The sequence below is a fragment of the Chelonoidis abingdonii genome, chromosome 1 (assembly GCF_003597395.2).
Source record: "Chelonoidis abingdonii isolate Lonesome George chromosome 1, CheloAbing_2.0, whole genome shotgun sequence".
Taxonomy (NCBI): Eukaryota; Metazoa; Chordata; order Testudines; family Testudinidae; genus Chelonoidis; species Chelonoidis abingdonii.
Window position 1 is genome coordinate 214,938,030 of NC_133769.1, and position 21,843 is coordinate 214,959,872.

Here is a 21,843-nt window from a genome sequence, read left to right on the forward strand (position 1 = left end):
CGAGTGCAGCAAGCCCAGCTCTCCCGTCGGAGCTTGGCCTTTAAATAGCCCCTGACCCGGGCAGGGAGGGGTATTTAAAAGTCCTGGGCTCCAGCTCGTCTGTCACCGGCCTTCAAACAGCTGCGTATGGCCCCGCCTCTCTTGCATTCCCAGCGCTCCGTGGCTATTTAAAAGGTCCAGAGTAGAAGGGTTGGGCACTTAAAGGGCGGGGTTCCAGCGCCTCTGCTGCACCATGACCTGCCCACACAGTCGGCCCCATGCCTCCAGCCCATGTCCACTGCTGCCCTGCATTTCCAGGGCATTAACCCTGCAGAGCACTGGAACCAACACATGTGCACCCCAGGAGTGGCGGGACCACACATGTGAACGCAGTCATTAATAACCAATCAACACATATGATGCACATGTATAATTTTATATTCATATAGTTGGAAAGTAAAATAAAATAAAGAAATGAGGCTTTTTTTCCACTTTTTTTAAGTCCCTCCAATCTGTCTTCTGTAGTCCAATTCCTTTCTCTTGTAGCCTTCTCCTTACTTGCAGCCTGTCCTTTTCATGTCCTTATCCTCAGTCTGCAACTTTATGTTCTGTGAATACAATTCATAACTCTTTCACCATCTCTCTACTCTCTGTTTTTCTTAAGCTTTGCAGTCTTTCAGAGTCTGCACGATGGAGCAGTATTCAAGTCACTTAAAAAAACACAGAGAGATAAACTGTTAATACAGAGCCTGCATGTTTAAGAGTTTTGTACATCACACATCTGACATAGCACAAGAGGCCGCAGCTGCAGAGAAGATGGCGATTCCACACCACTACAGGGAAGGGGCTGCCATTTGCCACTGGGAAGGGCCGATGGGGTGCTTCACTGTGGAAGCACAGGGTTCGTGACTGTGAAAGCAAAGAGCAGCACAGGGAAATCATGGGCTATTCCACATTAGGCATGCTTGCAGGCAGCCATAGCCCCTGCTCCAAAACATTGCATCCTATAATAAAACTCTTACAGGAACAGCTCCCCTGGTTCCTCACTACAGTTCCCAGCGCTGCGACTGGCCTCTTCCTGCGGAAAATACTCTGGCTGCAGACCCTGGATTCTCCAAACACCTCAGTAACTCCTCTCGGTTAACCTCACACCCTCCTCCTCTCCAGCAGAGCCCAGGGCATGAGTGAAGCAATGACCAGAGAGTGCGAAAAGTATCGGAACTCTAATACCGCTGGAGGCCAATTACAGCGGCTGGACGTGGCCAACACCTGAATGACCACGCTGCAGCAACAGTGCTGTCCGCTACACCCGTAGCGGACCCAGGTGTACAGCCAGCGCTGCAAACGGAGTTGCAGCGCTGGCTGAGCTTTTAAGTGTGGACACCTGCTAAGTTGCAGCGCTGTAACCCCCTCACCAGCGCTGCAACTAGCAAGTGTAGCCAAGCCCCTTGTGTGCATTTTCAACATAGTTCAGAGGTTGTCCCTTCTGCTATTATCAATCACATATGAGCCAGTGACTCAGACTTCAGCTTATCTTCTATATATGTTCTTATACCATGCTCATCGCCAGAGTATTGGAATGCCTTGTAGTAGTATGTTAAGCTACTTGGCTGTACCTCTGTCACATGTTGTTTGTTCTCTCATCCTCCCCAGCAGGAAAAGCATGGGTAGTGAAGTGTCTTGTTTTGGTAGAGTTTTACACTTGGTTGTCTCTTTTTAATGCATGTTGCTGTGTGTTTGTGTTGGAGAAGACAATGTCAAAGAAATGCACCTTGTGCTTGGATTGGAAAGTGGTGAGGTTTGTGGTGATCCTTGCTTTCTGCGGGAGCTCACTCCACTGTCTCAGACCAGCCCTTGAGAAAGTTCTGTCTCCAGCACAGACAAGCTTTGCCCTTATTGTACAGAGTTTTGTTGTGCCAGAGTTGCGTAGAAGCAAGAAACTCCAACTACTTCTTCCCCATAGCAGCCTCAGCTGCATGGGCCACCAGAAGCATATTGAACTGGTTCTCTGCTCACTACACTACGGGCTTGAAGTAGGAATTACTGGGTGATGTTCTGTGGCCTGTGTTATGCAGGTCATAGTTGGTGATCATAATGGTCCCCTCTGACTTTAAAAATCTAGGATATGACATAAAATACCATAATCCACATTTTGAAGACATTCATTGGTTTGGGACCAGGATGTCTTAAAAGATCTCATAAAGCTGTAGGATGAGGACCAGAGTTGACAACTCCATTCCTCTGGCACAATTTGTTTGTATAGTAAAGGCAGAGTTTTCTGAGTGGCCTGTAAATAAATAAATAAAATAAAATAAAATAAAAAAAGCTTGTGGGACAAGTTTCCACAGGAACCAAGAACCACCTCAAACCTCAGCAGTTTCTACACCAAGTCTAAAGTGCATATCTTCTACTTACTTGTCTAATATCAACACACAGAGTAGTGTACATAACATTTATAAAAATAAGACACCACACTAACACAATTTTCCATCTGGGGAATGAGACAGAGAATGAATCACATGTGACGGATGTTAGTACATTGCATCGTGTGCTTCTGGAAGGTACTTGGATGCTACCGTGATGAGGGCAGTATAAGACACCATATAATATAGAATTGAATAAAAAGCGCACACAGTTTTGGTAGTTACACTCTAAGATGGACGACCCAATTAACTTCATTCACCAGAAAAACTATGGAGTTGCTGGAAGACACCACTTTACCTTTCTTTTCCAGCACCTCTGATGCTACACCATTATGATATACCCATGTCCTCTCCTGAAGTTACTTACAAACTGCATCATAAGATGACCATATTACTTCAGGAAGGACTTCACGCCTGTGTGGATGGTTAGCACAAGACCTATGCATCACCAGAGTCCCAGTTAAGCCCCATTTTGAGGATGTAAATGGCCCTCAACACTTTCGTTGGCCCTCTGCATGGGGGTGAATTTCACACTCAGTTACTAGTGAGGGATGCACAACAGGTCGGGAGGCAGAGTCAGAATTAAGGATGTTTGCTATTTTTCCTGGTTTCACACTTTTTTTAATGACTATAATCTTCTGAGGGTTTTGGAAGTATGATTATATGCAATACTAATTGTAAACAGTATCTTACTTTTTCTTGTCTGGAAATACTTGAGTTTGAAAGCTTAAGTTCCCTTGTGTGTCATGTTTAGTGGTAACAATGCTCCTACCTGGGAGTCTAAAAGTGGAAGTCTTTGAAAGGACTCTTACTTTTTGGAGAAAGCGAATTTACTCTGCTCCAGAGTCTGTTGAATGTAAACACCTCTTCTGGATCCACATGCAGCCTCCTACCTGTTTCCTTCTAAAAGCTGGGATTTTAAGACGTTTCTCATTAGATGCTATGGTGTAGTATGTTGACTTTAAAATAACTCCAGTTACATGTACTCAGTATTTTTAAAGACAGAAATTAGTTACAATTTAGGAAGGGGTCTTAACTTAGAATTATATGCATGCTTAATTAATAATTACTGCTTCTGTAAGCTCAAAGGGTATTTTTTAGGTTTTTTCACATTCTTAATGTTAGTTGCTGTAAAACTTCTAACTTTATTTAATAACTTTACTATGTATTAATCTTAATGCAGCATTTTTTATTTTTAGATTAATAGTATTCTGCAAGTAGAATTTATTAATCATGGTGTGAATATATGAACTACCACTTAAATATACTATACCATATTAATTCATGGCAAGTTTTCAGAGATGGCTCCTATGTACACAAGTTAGAACCTTTGGGTAACTTTGACTTTCAGTTATCCTCTGGGTAGATATGTAAGTGTCCTCCCCAGCCCATCCAATTAAGTTAAGTTGGCTGAAATTTGGAATGTTGTTGTGCTTTGCCTATAGAGAAGTATATTGTGATGATACAAATTTGTTCAATTTCTGCACTCCATTATATCAGTGTAATTAGAGTAGCAACTGAGAGGTGCTAGGCAATGTACAGGCATGTAGCAAAAGTGCCTTTTCCAAATTGCTTTCGCTCTGAAAAGACAAAGTGTGGGGAAAGATGAAACGATGCACAAGCAAACTGTACAAGGCAGTGATTGGTCGATCTCTTGATAGTTTTACGTTTTTTTTTAAATTTGTCTTGTGTATATATTAAGTGCATGTATACTATATATAATCCTGAACTGAGTCAGTGGAGTCACTCCTTAGTTACGCTGGGGTAACGGGGATGTGTAAACTTGGCCCACTGTTTCTAAAATTTTAACACTAAGACATTGTTTTTCTAGGCCTATCCATGATGCAGTAGAAAATGATCACTTAGAAATTGTCCGCTTGTTACTTTCTTATGGCGCTGATCCAACACTTGCTACCTACTCAGGTAGAACTATTGTGAAAATGACACACAGTGAACTGATGGAAACATTTCTAACAGGTGAGTAACTCTATACTCTGTCTGCTATTGCGAATGTAATGTGACATTTCCTGTCTCTGCCTCCCAGGCACCAAACAGCCAAAGTTTTATTGTTCAATGTAAATAACAATTACTAGAACACACTTAAGTGACTTTATATTTTACCTGCCAAGAAAACACCGAGTAGTAGAAATTAGAAGCATGTCTATGGATACTGTCTCCTTATATGCTATGTGGGATGTATGATATGCTGCCATCAGGTTTTATTGTTTGGAGACCAGCTAATTGGACATTGATCAGTGTAGTTTCTATTAGTACATAACATTTTGCATGAAACGAAAATAAAATTACCAAATATAATAGCAGTGTGTTAAGTATAATAGTTACAGCTATTGAGGTGATACAGATTTTTTTCCTTTTAGTGTCAAGTTTTAGAGAATATTTTTAATTCCCCCTCTTAGTTTTTACCTTTATAAAGTTCAACCTACCATTTTATTTTTTAAAAAGCTATGATATGAAGGAGTTGAACATGTAAATGCGGTGGGTGAGTGTGGAATCCTATCCTATCCTTTTTATTGTTTGTAGTGAAGAAGTTTAAGTACTTTTGTATAAATACAAAATGGTACTGTTTGCAGAATGGTTAGTTGACGTTCCCAAATTAATCCTTATGTACTTCAATCTTATTCCGGTAAATGCCCCAAAATTAAGGCTATAAACAAACTAAATATTGCCTCTGGGTGATGGAACCTTAGGGCTTGTCTTCACTACTAGGGTAAGTCGATCTAAATTACGCTACTCCAGCGATGTGAATAATGTAGCTGGAATTGACGTAGCCGAGATCATCTTACTCTGGTGTGTTCGCTGTACTGTGGCAATGGGAGATGCTCTCCCATCGACTTACCTAACTCAAGGAGCTGAAGTATTGGAGTCAACCAGAGAGCGCTCTGCCATCGATTTAGTGGGACTTCACTAGGCTATCTAAATCAACCCCCCTCCCCTGCATTGATCGCAGCAGCCTGGATCCCTAGTGAAGACCACCCCTTAGTGTGAAAACCTTTTTCCTTCTCCTCATGTCTGCAACTTACCTCCCAAATTCCTTATCTTCAAGAATTGTGGCGGATGAAAAGTTTGAACTTTTTCAAGGGTCAGGATTGCATCTCTCTCAGAAAATTAAGATGCTGCAGCTTAAAGCTCAGGAATCCATGGGTCAAAATCTGTCGCTGCAAAGAATTGGGCTTTGTTGATGTTTTTGAGTGCGTGGAAGGGACCCATCAGGGCTAGGGGGAGATGAGAAAAGTGTATTCCAGGAATATTCACAAGAATGGTATTCTTCATAGTATGTGCATCAAGAATATGTTTTGGATTTTAGATAGGAGATATGAAATATGCACACTGGGACTCTGGCAAGTTTAGCAGGCAGTGTATCATACAGCTTTCCATTCTCATTAGTTTGTTTTTGTTGTTGTTTCCCTCTCTAGAGTATTTAACTGACCTGCAAGGTCGAAGTGTTGATGACCCTGGTTTGTACTGGGATTTCTATGGCAGCTCTGTGTGCGGTGAGCAAATGTTATCCTTTATTTTTTGTATGTGAAGGAGTTTCAAAACATTATCTAGCATGCGGGGGGAGGGAGGGTTCTTTTGCTATATGCCAGATGCAGTTTTGAAGGGAAGTGTCTAGTTTTATTTACTGCATCAGTTACAGGATGATAAAGCAAGACTTGCAATATGCTCCTAATGCTGATTGGACTTGCCTTTTTTTCTTCCTCCCCCCTTCCCCCCCACCAATTAGATCCAAAAGATGAATCTGGATTTGACATCCTGGCAAATCCTCCTGGCCCAGGTGATGAGGATGAAGATGGCTTTAGCGATGTCTTTGAATTTGAATTTTCAGATGGGCCCCTCTTGCCATGTTACAACATCCAAGTGTCTCTTTCTCAGGGGTAAGAACTGATATAACTTTATGAAATAATCTGTTTGGGGTAGCAGGAGTCAGTGCCTGAATGCTGCTTTTAGAATAGCACAATTTAAACTCTGTTGTATTTCTGTACAATTATTCATACACAGTGTGCTACTGTGCAAGGTGGTAGGGAAGAAAGCTCATATGTCAGCTCCAGGGTGGAGTTCCAAAAGTGTAAGGGTACGCAGAGACATTGCAGTCTAAACATTCTGCGTATGCTAACTGTATTTGCCACAGTATAAAGTGCTTTACAAAATGTTGTTAGCATAGACAGCTGGTTTTACATCCCAGAAAAGAGTGAATTACAGTTTTAACCTAAGATATATCAAACGTCCTCCTACAACCCAAAAAAGGATCTTGATGGTCCCAAAAAACCACATTTGCTTCTGACAGATTAATATTAAGTGATTTGACATTTTATCTTGAAATTTTTCCTTGTGAATTTGCATCTCTTTATCACTTAATAGACACTTTATGAGTGACATGGCAGCGTTACTGCAGTTTTAACGCTCTGATGCAAAGCTGGTTTTGACCCATGAATAATGCATTGAATCAAACACATTGAGAAGTTGCTTATAGCATGTTGGTTGTATACAGATATTGGAACACTGTTAATCACAAGCAGAAACCTGGGCTGTTTTAGTTGTGTAGTCTTTCCTAAGTGTGAATTAGCTCAGTAAACAACTGTTCGTAGTTGCAACAGTTGCATAACTTAAAACTACAGTGTTTCTTCATAAACCTTTATCTCTGAAGAGTTTATAAGCCATGTTGGATTAGCTTTTTTGACTGTGGTTAAATGACCATTAATCAAAATTTGACACGCATGAAACTTGAATATTAAGTATTTAATATTAATCTGAAAAATCCAGTGTTTTTTCCCATTAATTGCATCTTTATAATTCATAGCTTCCCAAGATACTGATTAACTGTAAGCTAATTCTTGACTGCTAAATAAAAAGCAAGGCTTCATTGTGTAAACATTTACACATGTGACTAGTGGTCAGTGTGACTGTTCACCTATGTAAAATTATGTACCTCAATTTACAGGGTCAGGGCCTATGCTGAGATATCATACAACCAGCCTGTCACCCAAAAGTCATGGATGATATTAGTATGCGTGTATGTCTATCTACATGCGTCTGGACACTGCTAAATTCTAATCCCACAGCTACTGTCATTGATGCCAGTGAAAGTGTTTGCATGAGTATGGTGAGCAGGATTTGACACACAATGTAAAGCTACTGCTTACATAACCCCCCCCTTCTTTTGTTCTGCAGACCACGAAACTGGGTATTGCTGTCGGACATAGTAAAGAGGCTGAAAATGTCATCCCGCATATTCCGTTGCAATTTCCCTAATGTAGAAGTTGTCACAATCACCGAGGCAGAGTTTTACAAACAGATGTCTTTGAGTCAGTTGTTCTCTTGTGCTAAGGACCTTGAAGCTTTTAATCCAGAAAGCAAGGAACTCTTGGACTTAGTAGAGTTTACAAGTGAACTTCAGACTTTACTTGGATCTTCACTTGAGTGGTTGCATCCGGATGATGATAATCTCTCTGATCTCTATTGGTGAGCCACCGGGCCATTTAATGTATAGTACCATATAAAGTTAATTCTTTATGTATATGTGTTAAAAATGCAATTGTTTCTGTAAAGAAAGGACACTATTAAATATTAAAATATCTTTCCTTTATATAAGAGATTTGAATTCCAGTTTGATGGACTTTGGAACTTTTTTTTTTTTTTAAGAACTTTAATCAGTTTTTACAAAATTGTTATATAATGTTTCTTTAAATGCACACAGGCTTTGGGATACTTTTGTTTTTACTTGGAACACATTTAAAAAATATAACACATCCACACATTGACTTTGTTTCATACAAAGCACTGATTACACAGAACGTACTTTTATAGGTGATGTGATCAAAGTCATGTGGCTTGTTTGGGAGAGAGAATTTGGTAAGGCACTTCATAATATTATTTTTGTTTACAGAATTACCTGCGTGGCCAGGTAAGCGCTATTGAATGTAATTCAGTAGCTTGTAATATAAATTAAAACCATATCCATAAACACCAACTAATTGTATGGACTTTTATATCCTAATTTAAAAACTGTGAAATTTAGTTTTCACACATCAAACCGGATTGTTTATATATGTTTAAACATTTTATGCTCTTTATTTAAAGAAGACTTTGAACTATTTTTTCTGTATCTTGTAAAATATTGAAAAACTAACATATGTTGAAGTTGCTTGAAACTGTACATAAACTAAAATTTTCTGAATTGTGTGTTTACGTTTGAGATCTGTGTTTTAACTTTGTAAGTAAATTCTCCTGCCTTTGTATTTATATTTTACAAAAATTTTCTTAAAGGCAATAAAACTGTTGAGAAAATTAAGATATTGAAATGAGTTTTATTCTCTGCACGATTATAAAACTGACTTATTCAAGTTTGTAAAAGGAGGATGTGATCTCATTTACTGGAGCCAAGTAGGAATGGTACAGGTGCTGGGAAGCAATTTATAAAATATGATGTGGAATCTATATTAGCCTTCTTCTAGCAAGGTCAAAAGAAAAATATCTCACGAGCCTTTTACAGGGTCAGATGTTTCAAAACCAGTAGTCTCAAGACTTTCTGGGGTATATTTTAGTTAAAGAACGGTGAATCTATTTAATACGTTTTTCCCACTTGTCATCTTTAGAGTTGGACTGCTTTGAATTTTTTTTCTCAGTGGTTCCTAAGGGAGCTGGGGGAGAGAAAGGATAGATGTTCTGTGAGATAATTTCTGTATAGAGGCATCGAGTATGTGGGCACACTGTGGGCTTTTCATGTGTGCTCTCCTGTTAAATTGGAGACAGCCTTGAACCAAATTCCTGGTTCTAAACTTCATACCTTTGAGTGCCTTACCAAAATATCCCGAAACCCAAATCCTTCAAAATCAGGGGTTTTGGCCTGCAAATGTAGATCTAAACCTTCCTAATTGTCTTGGTCTTTTGATTCAGTGTTCAAATTTGGTACGTTAGAGGAACAGGTTCTCACTGTAAACCAGATCCTGAGTTTTGTTTCAGATCCATCTCTAATATTAAAGTCAACCCTGTGTGAAAACCAAACACTTAAACCTCCTCATATGTCTGTTTTGCAATCTATTGGATGTGATCTCTGACCAGTACTACCATAACGTGCTTAGATAGGGTTAGAAGCAGTGCAGTTAGCCAAACCAAGTAAAATGCCTCCAGGACTGACATCTAAAGGAACTGTTGAGGGCTGTCATACAAACATCTGACTGTCTATAGACACAGTAAGATTTTTATTTTTTCTTAGATTGGTTTCTATCTTTTGTACTGCTGCACTGTAACACTTCCTCCATTGTATTAAGATTTGGGGAAATACAGCAAAGATTCATATTGTGCCATCTGCAAGCTATAACTGAGTGTTTTTCCTGAAAAAGAATATCTAAATTTCTCTAAATGCATGAGGACCGAAAAGGAGGTCAGAAATGGATCCCTGAAAATACCTCCTGTACCCTTGAGTGTTTTCCCCAATTGCCAGAGAGCTCAGTGTCAGCCCCAGATGTACAGGGAAGCATGACTAGTGGCATGCAGGGGTTGTGGCTGGTTCACAGTGTGCAAGTGAAATCTGCTTCACAGAGGTCCCTGAGAAGCAGTGAAGTTAGTGCAACCTCAGAGATGCACTAACTGATGCTAGAGGTTGGCTGACTCCTAAAAGGGCTGAGAATATGTGAAGCATTAGGGTTAAAGCCCCTTCTGGCACTTTCCTCCATTGACTCCTCCCCCCAGCTAGGAGTGGTGTTACTCATAATGGGCTGGTTCTGATCTGGGCATCAATTTAAATCTAGACTACCTCCTGTCAGAGGAGTTATGACAATGGGAGATCAGAAATAGGCCCAACACCCACATGTTGTGGGTGGCGGAAGCCAAGATGCCTCTAGAACAGGTAGGCAACCTATGGCACGCGTGCCAAAGGCGGCACATGAGCTGATTTTCAGTGGTACTCTCACTGCCCGGGTCCTGGCCACCGGTGCGGGGGGCTCTGCATTTTAATTTATCTTTAAATGAAGCTTCTTAAACATTTTAAAAACCTTATTTACTTTACATACAACAATAGTTTAGTTATATATTACAGACTTATAGAAAGAGACTTTCTAAAAATGTTAAAATGTATTCCTGGCACACGAAACCTTAAATTAGAGTGAATAAATGAAGACTCGGCACACCACTTCTGAAAGGTTGCCGACCCCTGCTCTAGAAGGTCATGGGATATCTAGCAGAAATGCACTCACTTTGCACAAAAGCAACTTATATTTAAAATGCAAGTTCCCCTGTTTGTTAAAAAAGAAAAAAAAAAAGTTCACGTCTTAGAGCTCCTCTTTTGAATGCATAGTGTGCAGTTGGATTTTGGAAACAGGCATTTTGCTTTGCTCAGCTGTCTGCTAACAGCTGAAAGTGGCAAGTTCTTGTTCTTAGTTGCTGGTTACATTTCTACTTTTGCCGTGGAAATGAGGGTTTGAGCATAGAAATTACGTTGTGTGTAAGTATTAAAAACAAATGTTTCTTGGACCTGTTTTCTCTGGTCAGCTGCTTGCTGATTGGCTGGTGATTTCTGGGTATTTATCAGCTGTATACCACTTTATGGTGTATTGGGAGACCACATGTCTAGGCATGGAGCGCAAAGGAGGAAAATCTGTGGGTTTCATGTTCAGTTGGTAAACAGGAAATGGAAGTATATTTCCTTTTCTGAACCACCTTCTTCAGAATGATCTGAAATGTGCTCAAAATAAATATCTGCCTAGTCAGAACCCCATTGGCTGACGCTGAAGGTCCTTTCACAATGCTCAGTACACACCCACGCCTTGTCCACATCAGGACTTTATTTTCAAATACAGTTAGAAACCTGCACTGTTGTAACAAAGTTTGTGTGCACATTAAGGACCTGTCTATGCTATATAAATACAGCAATGGTAGGGGAATTCCTTATAACACTTATCCCCTGATGTGGTTTTGAACAAAAATAGTTCTCTTTTATGATGCAGCATGTAGGACTACTTCCTTCTAAACACCTGCCAGAATGTGCGGTGGTGACCTTGCTGGCCCAGTTGTCTTCGATCAACATCTTTTGGAGGCAGTGGAGAAGCTCTCTAGTTCCGAGTCTGCCCACCTGCTTGTCTGGAATCATGTTGCTCAGAATCTGGCATTGCCCACAACAGTTTCCCTCAAGTCCCATCAATAATTAGTCAGATTCAGCTGCTTACAAACCAGATGGGAAGTGTGGTGGTGCCTGTGGCTACTTTTGCTCTCTCATCTCTCAATGTACAGTTTATTTTGGTTGGTGTTTACTTGGTGATGGCTGAGGAAGCCTAGAAAACACCCTGCTCCAGGCTGGGTGAGGGGTAAGCCTGATCCTGGAAATGGTTCCTTAGAGTGATGCACAAACCTCAGCTCTGTGATGGTTAAACCTACATTTTACCCCCTCTAGCTCCCAACAGGGCTGAATATTTCTTTAGGTCCCTGACTACAAATTCAGTCTTCTATTTGAGATCTTTCTCCCCTAAAAGGGTGCCCTTCTTTCTGCTGGCTCGTTCTTTTTTGTTTTTTCTTTCTCATCCATACACACTCCAGAATCCTGCAGCCTGGCTGAAGCCCTCTTTCCAAAGAGCTTTGAAAGTAATACTTCTAGCTATAGACATAGTAACTGGCACAAAAGAATCTGAGAAAGGTATCTGGTGGCTTAAAGGTGGTGAAAATGTCCCTTGGGGCGTGCACTCCATGTAATGGAGTACCCCCGCCACACAGCTATTGAAGCAATCCTATAGTAGCTCCCAGTGTAGAACTCAGGGCCACAAGAAGCAGAGGGTAAAGCAGAGCAGCCATGAATCTGCTCTAACCACAGCTAGAGGCCATGCTGATCCCATAATAGAGAAAGCATGAAGATGGCTACTCCCGTCCCCTCTTTCATTTCTGTGCCAAGCACAACTTGTACTTGAGAACCGATCTGTGGACCAAACTTTAATATGAACTGATCAGTAAGTCAGAGTAAGGTAAATATAGGCAGCAGTAACTCTAGTCCCTTACGGATTCTGTAATACTTGTTGAAACAGTCTTTAAACACTAATGTGTCTACGCTACGAAATTAGGTCAAATTTACAGAAGTTGATTTTGTAGAAACTGATTTTCTACAGTCGAGTGTGTGTGTCCCTACTTAACACCATTAAAACCATTAACTTGGCGGAGTGCATCCATAGTACCAAGGCTAGCATCGACCTCCAGAGCACTGCACTGTGGGTAGCTATCCCACAGTTCCCACAGTCTCCACCGCCCATTGGAATTCTGGGTTGAGATCTCAATGCCTGATGAGGCAAAAACATTGTCGAGGGGGTTCTGGGTACATGTCGTCAACCCCCCCCCGCCCCCTCGCTCCGTGAAAGCAACGGCAAAAAATTGTTTCAAGCCTTATTTCCTGGGTTACCTATGCAGACGCCTTACCACAGCAAGCATGGAGCCCGCTCAGCTCGCCATCACCATACACCTGGGTGCTGGCAGACATGGCACTGCATTGCTGCACAGCAGCAACTCATTGCCTTTTGGCAGCAGACAGTGTATTACAACTGGTAGCCGCCGTAGTCGTCTCCTGGGTGCTTTTGTAGCCAACCTCAGTGAGGTTAGTCGGGGCACCTGGACATAAATGGGAGTGACTCCAGGTCATTCTCTTTTTAAGGTTTGTCTCATGGTGATTCAGTCCTGCCTGCAGTCATACTGCACAGTCTTCTGGTGAGCAGGCAGAAGACAAGGATGACTAGCAGTCGTTCTGCACAGTCTGCTGCCAGCCTAAGATATGAGAGAGATGGAGTGGATCAAAACAAGAAAGAGACCAGATTTGTTTTGTATTAATTTGTGTTCCTCCATGAATAGTGGGGGGAGGGAGAGCTCAGTGATTTGAGTATTGGCCTGCTAAACTCAGGGTTTTGAGTTCAATCGTTGAGGGGGCATTCTGTGTGACAGTTGTGTGTGTTTCTCCTTGATGCAAACTCACCCCCTTTGTTGATTTTAATTCCCTGTAAGTCAAGTCGTCCCTCCCTCCATCAGAGCAATGGCAGACAATCATTTCGCACCTTTTTTCAGCGCAGACACCATAGCATGGCAATCATGGAGCCTGCTCAGATCACTGCCGCAATTATGAGCACTGTAAACACCACACACATTATCCTGCACTATGTGCAGAACCAGAACCTGCAAAAGCAAAACCAGATGAGGAGGTGATGGCAGTGCCGTGATGAGAATGATGAGGATATGGACACAAACTTCTCTCAAAGTATGATCTCCAGTAATGTGGACATCATGGTTTTAATGGGGCAGGTTCATGCTGTGGAACGCTGATTCTGGGCCAGCGAAACAAGCACAGACTGGTGGGACGGCATAGTGTTGCATATCTGGGATGATTCCCAGTGGCTGAAAAACTTTCACATGCTTAAGGGCACTTTGATGGAACTTCATGACTTTCTTTCCCCTGCCCTGAAGTGCAAGAATACCACAATGAGAGCAGCCATCACAGTTCACAAGCGAGTGGTGATAACCCTGTGGAAGCTTGCAATGCCAGACAGCTACCAGTCAGTCGGGAATCAATTTGGAGTGGGCAAATCTACTGTTGGGGCTGCTGTGATCCAAGTAACCAACATGATCGAAGAGCTGCTGCTGTCAAGGGTAGTGACTCTGGGAAACGTGCAGGTCATAGTGGATGGCTTTGCTGCAATGGGATTCCCTAACTGTGGTGGGGCGATAGATGGAACACATATCCCTATCTTGGCACCGGAGCACCAAGGCAGCCAGTACATAAACCGCAAAGGGTACTTTTCAATGATGCTGCAAGCACTGGTGGATCACAAGGGATGTTTCACGAACATCAACGTGGGATGGCCAAGAAAGGTACATCACGCTCGAATCTTCAGGAGCTCTGGTCTGTTTGAAAAGCTGCAGCAAGGGACTTTTTTCCCAGACCAGAAAATAACCGTTGGGGATGTTGAAATGGCAATAGTTATTCTTGGGGACCCAGCCTACCCCTTAATGCCATGGCTCAGGAAGCCGTACACAGGCAGCCTGGACAGTAGGCAGGAGCTGTTCAACTATAGGCTGAGTAAATGCAGAATGGTGGTAGGATGTGCATTTGGACGTTTAAAAGCGCTCTGGCGCAGTTTACTGACTCGGATAGACCTCAGCAAAACCAATATTCCCATTGTTATTACTGCTTGCTTTATGCTCCACAATATCTGTGAGAGTAACGGGGAGACGTTTATGGTGGGGTGGGAGGTTGAGGCAAATTGCCTGGCCGCTGATTACGTGCAGCCAGACACCAGGGTGGTTAGCAGAGTACAGGATGGCGTGGTGCGCATCGGAGCAGCTTTGAAAACCAGTTTCATGACTGGTCAGGCTACGGTGTAAAAGTTCTGTTGATTCCTCCTTGGTGAACCCCCCAACCCTTGGTTCACTCTACTTCTCTGTAAGCTAGCCACCCTCCCCTCCCCCCTTTGATCACCATTTGCAGAGGCAATAAAGTCATTGTTGGTTCACATTCATGCATTCTTTATTAATTCATCACACAAATAGGGGGATAACTGCCAAGGTAGCCCAGGAGGGGTGGGGCAAGAGGGAAGGACAAGGCCACACTGCACTTTAAAACGTATTGAATGCCAGCTTTCTGTTGCTTGGGCAGTCCTCTGGGGTGGAGTGGTTGGGTGCCTGGAGGCCCCCCCACCGCTTTCTTGGGCAACTGGATTGGGAGGCTATGGAACTTGGGGAGGAAAGTGATTGGTTACACAGGGGCTGTAGCGGTGGTCTGTGCTCATGCTTCCTTTCCTGAACCTCAGCCATACGATGGAGCATATCAGCTAATTCTTTCAGTAGCCTCAGCATTGCCTCTTGCCTTCTGTCACCAAGCTGATGCCACCTATCATCTTCAGCCCACCACCTGTCCTCGCATTCGTATTGTGCTTTCCTGGACTCTGACATTGTCTGTCTCCACGCATTCCGCTGGGCTCTTTCAGTGTGGGAGGACTGCATGAGCTTAGAGAACATTTCATCGCAAGTGTTTTTTTTTCATCTTCTAATCTTCGCTAGCCTCTGGGAATGAGAAGATAGTGTGAGCGTTGAAACGTTTGCAGTTGGTGGACGAAAAAAAGGGGAGAGTGGTAGTTAAAAAGACACATTTTCGAGAACAATGGGTAGACTCTTTCACGGTAAACCTTGCTGTTAACATTACATAGCTTGTGTGCTTTCGGTACACGGTCGCATATTGCCTCCTATTGAGGGTATGCTGGTTTGGTGTGAGATCTTTCATGCAGGGCTGGGCAACAGAATTTGGCTTGCAGGCAGCCATGGTAAGACAGTCTTTTGCCTTCTTTAACCTTCTTAACATGTGGGAATGGTTTCAAACAGCAGCACCCTCATTTCCCATACCAAGAAGCTGTTCGGTTGGCCATTTAAAAGGAGGAGGGGCTGCAGTTTTTGGGTTAACGTGCAGCACAAACCCAACTAACTCCTCCCCAGACACACACCCAATTATCTGGGATGATCGCTTCACCCCTCCTCCCACCGTGTGGCTAACAGCAGGGAACATTTCTGTTCATCCACAGGCAAACAGCCTTAATAAAATTACCCTATTTCAACCGGGTGACCATGAATAATATCACTCTCCTGAGGATAACACAGAGAGATAAAGAACAGATGTTGTTTGAATGCCAGCAAACACCGGGACCATACGCTGTTATGCAGTGATTCCAGAGTACATGTTACTGGTCTGGCGTGGTAAAGTGTCCTACCATGGAGGATGGAATAAGGCTGCCCTCCCCAGAAACGTTTTGCAAAGGCTTTGGGAGTACGTCTAGCAGAGCTTTATGGAGATGTCCCTGGAGGATTTCTGCTCCATCCCCAGACACATTAACAGACTTTTTCCAGTAGCTGTACTAGCCATGAATGCCAGGGCAAATTAGTCATTAAACATGCTTACTTTTAAACCATGTATAACATTTACAAAGGTACATTCACCAGAGGTTCCTTCTCTGCCTGGCGGGTCCAGGAGGCAGCCTTGGGGTGGGTTTGAGGGGTATTGACTCCAGGTCCAGGGTTAGAAACAGTTCCTGGCTGTCGGGGAAAATGGTTTCTCCGCTTGCTTCCTGTGAACTATCTTCAACTTCCTCCGCCTCCTCCTCCTCCTCCTCGTCCCCAAAACCTGCATCCCTGTTGGGTGCTACTCCACTGATGGAGTCAAAGCACAGGGGTGGGGTAGTGGTGGCTGCACCACCTAGAATGGCATGCAGCTCATCATAGAAGCAGCATGTCTGGGGCTCTGAACCAGAGCAGCCATTTATGTGTCTGTTTTTTTGGTAGATTTGCCTCAGATCCTTAAGTTTCATGCAGCACTGCTGTGGGTCCCTGTTATAGCCTCTGTCCTTCATGCCCTTGGAGATTTTTTCAAATGTTTGGGCATTTCGTCTTTTGGAACGGAGTTCTGATAGCAAGGCTTCATTTCCCCATACAGCGATCAGATCCTGTACCTCCCGTTCAGTCCATGCTGGGGCTCTTTTGCGATTCTGGGACTCCATCATGGTTACCTCTGCTGATGAGATCTGCACTCACTTGCAGATCGCCACGCTGGCCAAACAGGAAATGAGATTCAAAAGTTCGTGGGCCTTTTTCTGTCTACCTGGCCAGTGCATCTGAGTTGATAGTGCTGTCCAGAGCGGTCACAATGGAGCATTCTGGGATAGCTCCCGGAGGCCAATACTGTTGAATTGCAACCACGCTACCCCAAATTCAGTACAGAAATTGATTTTAAGATCCCTTTAAGTTGAAAAAAACAGCTTTGTCGTGTGGATGGGTGCAGGGTTAAATCGATGTAACGCTGCTAAATTCGACCTAAACTCGTAGTGTAGACCAGGGCTAAGATTATTTTGGTTTATAAAAGAGAACTGAAGGCATTACTATTTGTAACTTGTACAATGTAAAGTAGTTCTAAAAATAGTATCTAAGTTTAAAATTGTCTGTGAGCACTATATTTTTACGTCAATGTTGATTCACAGGCAGAAAAGGGGAATTTTTGGTAAAAGATTTGATGCCACAAATATGATTGTATAATTTTTGATATTTTATTGGAACAGATTTGTATTTACACTATTTCATTTCTACATATTCTGGAGATACACCTATTTCGGGGAGGAATCAGACAGGACACGCACCATGAGATTGGGTTGGCTCATTAAGGGATGAAAACACCCCCAGAGATCTAAAAGAATTGTTGCATGTAATGCTTCTCAGCATGTATGTGTGTGTATATAATGTTCACTCCTAGGTTAATCATGCTAGTTTTCTAATCCAATCTTTTGTTTGCTTTGTACTGGCTCACTTTGACTGCAGAGTGGAGAGATTGTATCTTCTTGCAAGTGACAACCATGATGAACTGGTACAAGAAGCACTGCCTTTCAACTTTGATTTCACTAAGAGCTCTCTTAGGAACCTTTTCCTGCTTCTGGTGTTTTATACAGCTGCAATTCTTACCTCATTCTACATGGTACATTTCCTTGTTCTCCTTCCAGCAATGCCCGTGCTTCAGTTTCCCTGATCTGTAAAATGGGAATGATAATACTTAGTAAAGGGCTCTGGAAATGGTGAAAAGTGCTACACCAGTGTTAGCTCACAACTGGGTAAATAGTGTAGTATGGCATTAGTCTAGATCAGAGGTGGGCAAACTATGGCCTGTGGGCCACATCTTACCCATGGGACCCTCCTGCCCGGCTCCTGAGCTCCTGGCCTGGGACTCTGGCCCCTGGCCCCCTCCCCCGCTGTTCCCCCTCCTCTGCAGCCTCAGCGCGCTGAGCTGCCAGCGCAATGCTCTGGGTGGCCAGGCAGCGCAGCTGTAGAGCCGTGGCCTGGCCCAGTGCTCTGTGCTGCATGGTGGTGTGGCTGGCTCCAGCTGGGTGATGCAGCTGTAGCGCTGCCAGCCACTGGTGCTCCAGGTAGTACGATAAGGGTGGCAGGGAACAGGTGGGGTTGGACAGAGGGCAGGGGAGTTGGGGGGGTGGTCAGGGAGTGGGGGTGTGGATCGGGGTCGGGGTAGTCAGAGGGTGGGGAACGGAGGGGTTGAATGGGTGCAGGGGTCCTGGAGTGCAGTCAGGAAGGGCGGGGGGTTGGATGGGGCAGTGGTGGCAGTCAGAGGTAGGTGTTCTTGGGGGTGGTCAGGGAAAAGGGGTGGTTAGATGGGGTAGGGGTCCTGTGGAGACCATCCGGGAATGGGGGGGCGGATGGGGCAGGAGTCCTGGAGGGGGACATCAGGGGGTGAGAAGCAGAGGGGGTTGGATAGGGGGCGGGGGCTGGGCCATGCCTGACTGTTTGAGGAGGCACAGCCTCCCCTAACCGTCCCTCCATACAATTTCCGAAACCGGCTGCGGCCCTCAGGCCAAAAAGTTTGCCTGCCCCTGGTCTAGATGTTAACTTTCCCCACCCACACACATACACTCCATGAGAATGAAGTGATGGGAATTGGCTGCTCTCTTCTCACCAGATATGAAGTACAGTTCTGCTACTAAATAGATTTTCCTTCTGTTGTCACATTAATTTGCAACTCATTAATAGTGACAGAAGTGAAGTATTGCACTGATGCAGATTTACATATTCATGAGGAAATTATTATTAAACAAATAAGATTTTCCTACCTTAGGAAGCACCCAAAATAATGCTACACAGTACATTACAGCAGCCTGGATGGTTTATTTTCTGTTAAATATGTTAATAGATGCAGTTGTGTGGGTTTTTTTTTTTTTAAGTAAATATGCATCTATAAAATAACGTAATTTAAAAAATCAGAATAATTGAAATACTAAGCCAGTCACAAAATTGTCAATAATTGAACAGGAATATCTATTTAATACAAGAATCAATTTATACATTTTAACTTTGGCTAATGAATGCTATACTGGCAACGTCAGCAAGAGTACAGCAGAATTTCTTCAACAGCGGGGTGGGCAATAGGCAGATTAGTTGCTACTGTACTGTATGTTTCAGACAGGCAATCTGAAATTACAGTCAAAAGTTTGGTACTGTTTTTGCCCTGTCTAGGGTGGTTAAAATGTCCACCAGTGCTGGGAGGGCAGAGGAAGAGGAGCGTAACACGTCCATCTCGCTTATCAAATATTTTTCAGGATTCTCACAGATGTTACATGTCAGTGTGGTGTCTGTTTTTAAAATGGAAAAAGACAGTTAGGTCTGGTCTACACTACGCGTTTAAATCGATTTAAAGAGCATTAAATCGATTTAACGCTGTACCTGTCCACACTACAACGCCCTTTATATCGATATAAAGGGCTCTTTAAATCGATTTCTGTACTCCACCCCGACGAGAGGAGTAGCGCTAAATTCGATATTAACATATCGGATTACGGTTAGTGTGGACGGAATTGATGTTATTGGCCTCCGGGCGGTATCCCACAGTGCACCACTGACCGCCTGGACAGCAATCTGAACTCGGATGCAGCGGGCAGGTTTAAACAGGAAAAGCCCTGCGAACTTTTGAATTACATTTCTGTTTGCCAGCGTGGAGCCTCTGATTAGCACGGTGGCGATTGCAGTCCCAATCCAAAAGAGCTCCAGCATGGACTGTACGGGAGATACTGGATCTGATCGCTTTATGGGGGAGACAAATCTGTTATATCAGAGCTCCATTACAGAAGATGAAATGCCAAAGCATTTGAAAAAATCTTCCAGGCTTCACAGCGCTGCTTGACAAGTGTAACGGAAAGCCAAAGAACAAATGGACGCTCATGGAGGGAGGGAGGGGTACTGAAGGACTCAGCTATCCCACAGTCCACAGCAGTCTCTGAAAAGTATTTGCATTCTTGGCTGAGCTCCAATGTCTGTAGGTTCAAACACAGTGTCTGGCGTGTTCGGGGAATAGCTCCTCAGTTTCTTTCCCCCCCCACCACCAATGAAAGAAGGAAGGAAAATCATTCTTGACTTCTTTCAATGTCACCTATTGTGCTGATGCTGCTGGTAGACGCGATGCTGCAGCAGTGAAGGCAGGTAGCCGCTTCCTCTCCCCTCCCCGGTGGTAGATGGTGCAATAGGACTGGTAACTGTCCTCTGAACCCCTGAGTGCTCCAATTGCTTTTTAACTGAATATGGGGTGCCTGGGTAAGAACAGAAATGATTCCTGGTCACTCCCACTAGATAGGACAGAACGGCTGTAAAACATCTTCATCATAGCAACTGGGGCGCAGCTTCAATTCAGCCCCCTCCCTTTCCTGTGTAAAGAAAAGATTCTGTACTGCCTGGACTGTCATAGCAGCAGCATGCTGTGCTCCTCTCCCCCACACCGCTTAATGTCTGCCTGGACTATCATTCGCGCCGGGAGGCTGCCTCCCCCTCATTTTATGTCACTAATCAGTGTTTCTTATTCCTGCATCTTTTATTACTTCATGACACAAATGTGAAGGACACTGCCCACGGTAGCCCAGGAGGTTGGGGAGAAGGGAAGCAAAGGTGGGGCTGTTTGCTAGGGACACCCCCTGTGAATACTGACACGGAGCAGCTGTGCTGTCTGATACACTTGCCCTTAGTTCTAGGCAGGACTGACTCTATTTAGAAACCATAAGGGAGGGATTGACTCAGGGAGTCAATCCTCAATTTGCCTTTGCGTTGCGCCCCGGGCCGATTTCAGCCAGGGCGGCTCGTGATACAGCAGACAGTACAGAGAGGAAGAGATAACCATCATTTCATTGCCAGTTTACTCCGAAGTAGACGGTACAGAACAAACTACGTAACCATCTCTGCTATCATGCAAAAGCAGTGATGCTGCTTGTTAGCACTGGAGTATCGCCTCTCTGTCCGCGGCATCAGTTACACATAACGGTGCGGAAAAAAAAAGCTGAAACGGGCCATGGTTGCCGGTGCTATGGTGGTCTGCCAGGGCATCCAGGGAAAAACTGGCGTGAAAGGGATTGTCAGTGATGTTTCACGGAGGAAGGAATGACTGACGACATTTACCAGAACAACCGGACATCAATGATTCAACCAGAATTCCAAGGGGCGGGGGAAACTGTGGGACTATGAGATAGCTACGGAAGCGCTACCCACAATGCAACGCTTCAGAAATCGACGTTAGCCTCGGACCATGGACGCACAACGCCGAATTACTGTGCCTAGTGTGGCCGCATGAAAGCGAATTTATAATATCAATTTTATAAAACCGATTTTAGCTAATTCGATATTATCCTGTAGTGTAGACGTGGCCTTATGCACACATCCAGGAGCCTGACTGCAGCACGCAGAGCAGCTGATGAGAAGCTACTCATCACTGAACTGACTGGCTCAGCATGCACTGTTTGTTTCTGCAGTTTCATCTTACTCTCACTTCACCGTAGCCTGTCCTTTGCTGTCATGGGGAAACGTTTCAATCACAGCTAAGTAGGGACCTGCACCACTCACCCTTATCTCTGCAATCAGGCACTCCCCACGCGGAATCTGTTGACAT

The 21,843-nt window shown here is 43.7% G+C and overlaps 2 protein-coding genes across 11 annotated transcripts in view; both read left to right on the forward strand.

Moving 5' to 3' along the window:
* The window catches only part of BCOR (BCL6 corepressor), a 68,452-nt gene extending 59,740 nt beyond the window's left edge, over positions 1 to 8,712 (forward strand). For all 10 annotated transcript variants that reach the window (XM_032795775.2, XM_032795766.2, XM_032795773.2 and 7 more), the window contains 4 exons: positions 4,234 to 4,379; positions 5,837 to 5,914; positions 6,148 to 6,298; positions 7,593 to 8,712. In XM_032795775.2, coding sequence (XP_032651666.1) covers positions 4,234 to 4,379; positions 5,837 to 5,914; positions 6,148 to 6,298; positions 7,593 to 7,887 — 670 coding nt within the window. In that variant the 3' untranslated portion in view covers positions 7,888 to 8,712. The remainder of the gene's footprint in view (positions 1 to 4,233; positions 4,380 to 5,836; positions 5,915 to 6,147; positions 6,299 to 7,592) is intronic.
* Positions 8,713 to 13,449: 4,737 nt separating this feature from the next.
* LOC142046297 (uncharacterized) lies at positions 13,450 to 15,082 on the forward strand. The gene has a single exon (XM_075062173.1). It carries the CDS (start codon positions 13,794 to 13,796, stop codon positions 14,763 to 14,765), a length of 972 nt encoding a protein of 323 aa, XP_074918274.1. The 5' UTR covers positions 13,450 to 13,793; the 3' UTR covers positions 14,766 to 15,082.
* Positions 15,083 to 21,843: the final 6,761 nt, after the last annotated feature.

What these genes read in the sequence shown, in the direction of transcription:
- LOC142046297 (XM_075062173.1), top strand. Translation starts at nt 13,794, where the DNA reads ATGCTTAAGGGCACTTTGATGGAACTTCATGACTTTCTTTCCCCTGCC.